We start from the raw sequence: 3,619 nt of genomic DNA, 5'->3' as shown, positions 1-3,619 counted from the left end.
TATGAGTGTGTGAAAATAAGCAGAACAGAAGCCCCCATCAGTAAAATAAGTTTATGCCTCCCAAGCTCGTCAGAACAATCCGAGCTCATGATTCAGAACTGTGGGAAGCATGGGACATAGAGAAAATATCGATGAGACTAGACTTTATCGTTGAATTCGTATATCTTACGTTTGACAAGGCGTTCCTTGCCACCCACAACCCCATGTATTGTTATGTCGTGGTAACTATAAAAGTTCCAGAGTTGGGTAGTAATTGATTCACCGGTAACGACGTACCTTACCGACATGTTTAGAGTATCATTTCTAAGAACTGTAGTAGTTGACCTGATGTAATGAGTTCCGCCAACTGTACTTACGAAGGCAACGCCATTGCTAATACCACCCGCATCAATCGAGCCCCCTCCGGGGACGACCACGTGAACATCCATGCGTATAGGGAAGTGCAGTGCCATACCATGCTCATGACGGATTCCACCAGACTTAGAGTATCTTGGAATCGTCAAAATCGTCTTCACTCCTATTCCATATGGTAGGCTGAGCTCCTTTTCACTCCGGCCATCCGCCCAAACACCAACATCCGAGGGCTCCCCATCCGAGAAGCCGACTCCGATCTCCACGGTAGCAAAATGGTAGGGAGATAAGTTGCTAGAGCCGATAAGGCACCCACCATTTCTTTGATGAGGACCTTTCAAAACGTATAAGCAGTATGACCCATTAAGTGATCCATGAGGTCCCAAACAACGGTGAGGATTCTCTGCCTCGACTTGCAGAGGTCTAGAGACTCCTATGCGATTGAGAACTGGTGGGCTAACATCAGTACTGTTCACTTTGGAGGCACCGACGTGAGCCGAGATAACGATATGAACCAGAATAGTGAGGACAGACATGGAGAATATCTTAAATACAATTTGGCGTTTTGTGTATCCCTACCAACCTCTGGACAATCGTAAGGACATTGTTATGATGCTGAGTTTGTCATCAGGAGATGTTTTCAGCTTGCTACGAAAGTCTAATCACATCCTGATGTTACTAAAGGAAAAGATCCCAGAGGTCTCCCTCATTGGGGAGCCCTTCTGCTCTACTAAAATCGATTAACTCGCGCACTTCACGTAAAACGCTACCAATGAACAGGATTCCGCACACACTTGTACAGCATGAACTCGTCACAAACCGTACACGGATAGATCAACTGTGAGGAAATAAAGAAAGGAACACAGACAGGAATCCTGTCATTGAATCACCGTTGGAGGCGGCTATTCAGATCTTCGTAGTGGCACCTTCACGCGCGGCAACATGCGTGTTTACGTGGCCCGACAGACAGGCGTCTTCTCATAGCATCCCCGACCCAGGACGACAATCTTTTGGTCACAGAAACTTCATCGTCTAGTGCTTGTTAGCATCCAACTGACTCATCAACTTAGGGGTGTTCCCATTGCACTCACTCGTAGGTCCGGCCCTGGAAATGTAATCAGCGCACAATCTATTTCACGCTACACGGCTATGTGTGGACTGATTCGCTCGAAATCATGTTCGAGTCACTCTTTCAAGTCGTCGATGCTAATGAGGCTGGCAACACAATCCCGAGAGTAGATGAGATATCAGACAATACTCGCCTGCGGCCGACATGCTTGGTGGGAGTGCCAACAGCCAATATGCAAGACTCTTAGTGTACGCTTGTTGTTCATTTGAAGCATGTGTGCTTGACCGAGCTTCGATAGTTTGCCTGAATTGTGCCTCAAGGAGTCCAGTTTCACATCAACCCAGCACTGACTGTGAATGTTTTCTGTTCAAGAGATTGACTCGGAAGAATAGCACAACACCAAATTGTAGTAAGAAAACCATATTCGGCAATACAGACGATATGGCTCGTCAAACAATGGTGCATTATCCATCAAGTTCATATGGAGATCGGGGACAACAATAAAGAGAGACCAGGGGCGTAAAAACTACCAGACAATTACGACTTGCTCTGACCCTGAAGATATGGAAATTCATCATCATCATCATCATCATCATCATCACTAACATTCACGGTATGGGAGAGAAATGAGCAAATAGTCAGCGACATGTGTTGCGACGATATGAAAGTCTCTGGAAATTCTTTGTTTTTCATACACAACATATTTTCCGACACTTTACCTTCATTTTTTCCAATCCTGGTGGCGACGGTACCGGTGGGGCCCTAGCCTGCCGAGTGAAAGGAGCCTCGATTCCCTGTATCGAAGTGTCATACACTTTTCCAATGCGAACCTATCGCGAATTATCACATGTTACACACAACAAAAACAGCGCTCACAAGCTGGTCGATTTCAGTTCGGCATTTTGGGCAACAACTGCCACCGACAGCTTCGTTGCTCGCTATGTGAACCGCACAGGACTGGCAAATTCCCGCGTGGCCACAGGGTAAAACAACCTATCACAAACTGGTATTATTCGTCAACTCTACGGCGAGGACGATGTGGAAGAATATGCACATGGTCAACTATGCGTCGTCGGTGATAATGTGAAAATTCTGGCGAAATTTTGGGAGATTGTCGTTGACTCGTATACATTTCAACCCGATTTCCTATGTAAACTTCTATAACTAGTGAGGAAACTCCCGAGCTCAGCAGAGAGGAGCAAAAATGTCATTCATTCAACACTGCTCGATTAGCTGACCATGTCCCCTGGATTATCCAGACACACAGAGCACGGCGCGATAGTAGTCGCCTTCACTTCGCCGTTCACAGCAACAACACCGATTACATCATCCAAAATTATCTACAACAACACATTCTGCCGAGGCCACAATCAGCACACTCACATTGGGATCAGTAACGGTACTCAATCTGCGTTCCCCCGATACCATATATACTCTATTTACTGACCGACATGTTTCGCATACAAAAACGTTAGCGTTGGGCCTGACGAACAACGTCATGAAAGTTTATTCGATTTACCAGTGTGGTTACTGTAGTGGTTGAACTGCGTGACAGACGTCACAAGCGACCTGATCTGAGACGATTTTTGTTTCCTTTTTCTTCGATTTCGTTCTTCTCCCACAAATTGGAGAACAAGACAGTTTACTCCCCATAACGACACTACAATCACACGTAAATTGAAAATGTCACAAAACAAAACACATTACAGATTTGGAGAAAAAGTGATCATCTAAACACCTGCTATATAAGACAGGAACGTAGACCATGCGTCGGGCCTTTCCACAACTGAACGAATAATTAATATGAGTACACCGCTGAGTTTTCTCTGAACGTATTATCCCCAGTGGGAGCTTACCACAACGCCGACGCCTGCGAAAGCATTGTAAATCGTTCAACACTACTTTGAAAGGGGAATTCCGTGGCGAACATATCACTGAAAAGGGTGACCAAAATCGACGTTAAGCCAGAGGGTTGGATTCGCTCGTTGTGCTCGGTTTAACATGTTCTCGAACCTAACAGAACGTTTTTACCCGAGTTAAAACGACGCAATTCAATTACAAATGCTGCTATAGCTCCCAGCGCCCTTCGGGGAGCTTCCGATTCGCTCGTACAAAACGCAAACAGCTGGAAGCAATGTACCTTGGTAAAATAACTAATAAAGATAAATTCGGACGAGTATCACACGAGACCTCACGACA

At 45.5% G+C, this 3,619-nt stretch overlaps 1 protein-coding gene across 1 annotated transcript in view; it reads right to left on the bottom strand.

Annotated features, from left to right (window-relative positions):
• Window positions 1–1,957: 1,957 nt before the first annotated feature.
• Pmar_PMAR006555 (hypothetical protein) overlaps window positions 1,958–3,619 on the bottom strand; it is a gene marked incomplete at both ends in the record, with an annotated part of 5,721 nt that continues 4,059 nt past the window's right edge. The window contains 4 exons of the mRNA XM_002767120.1: window positions 1,958–1,975; window positions 2,140–2,250; window positions 2,297–2,413; window positions 2,659–2,760. Of these exons, the coding sequence (XP_002767166.1) occupies window positions 1,958–1,975; window positions 2,140–2,250; window positions 2,297–2,413; window positions 2,659–2,760 (348 nt within the window). The remainder of the gene's footprint in view (window positions 1,976–2,139; window positions 2,251–2,296; window positions 2,414–2,658; window positions 2,761–3,619) is intronic.

This window comes from Perkinsus marinus, assembly GCF_000006405.1.
Source record: "Perkinsus marinus ATCC 50983 genomic scaffold scf_1104296971186, whole genome shotgun sequence".
NCBI lineage: Eukaryota > Perkinsozoa > Perkinsida > Perkinsidae > Perkinsus > Perkinsus marinus.
The sequence above is the reverse complement of the archived record's forward strand: the minus strand, read 5'-3'. Positions and strand labels throughout refer to the sequence as shown.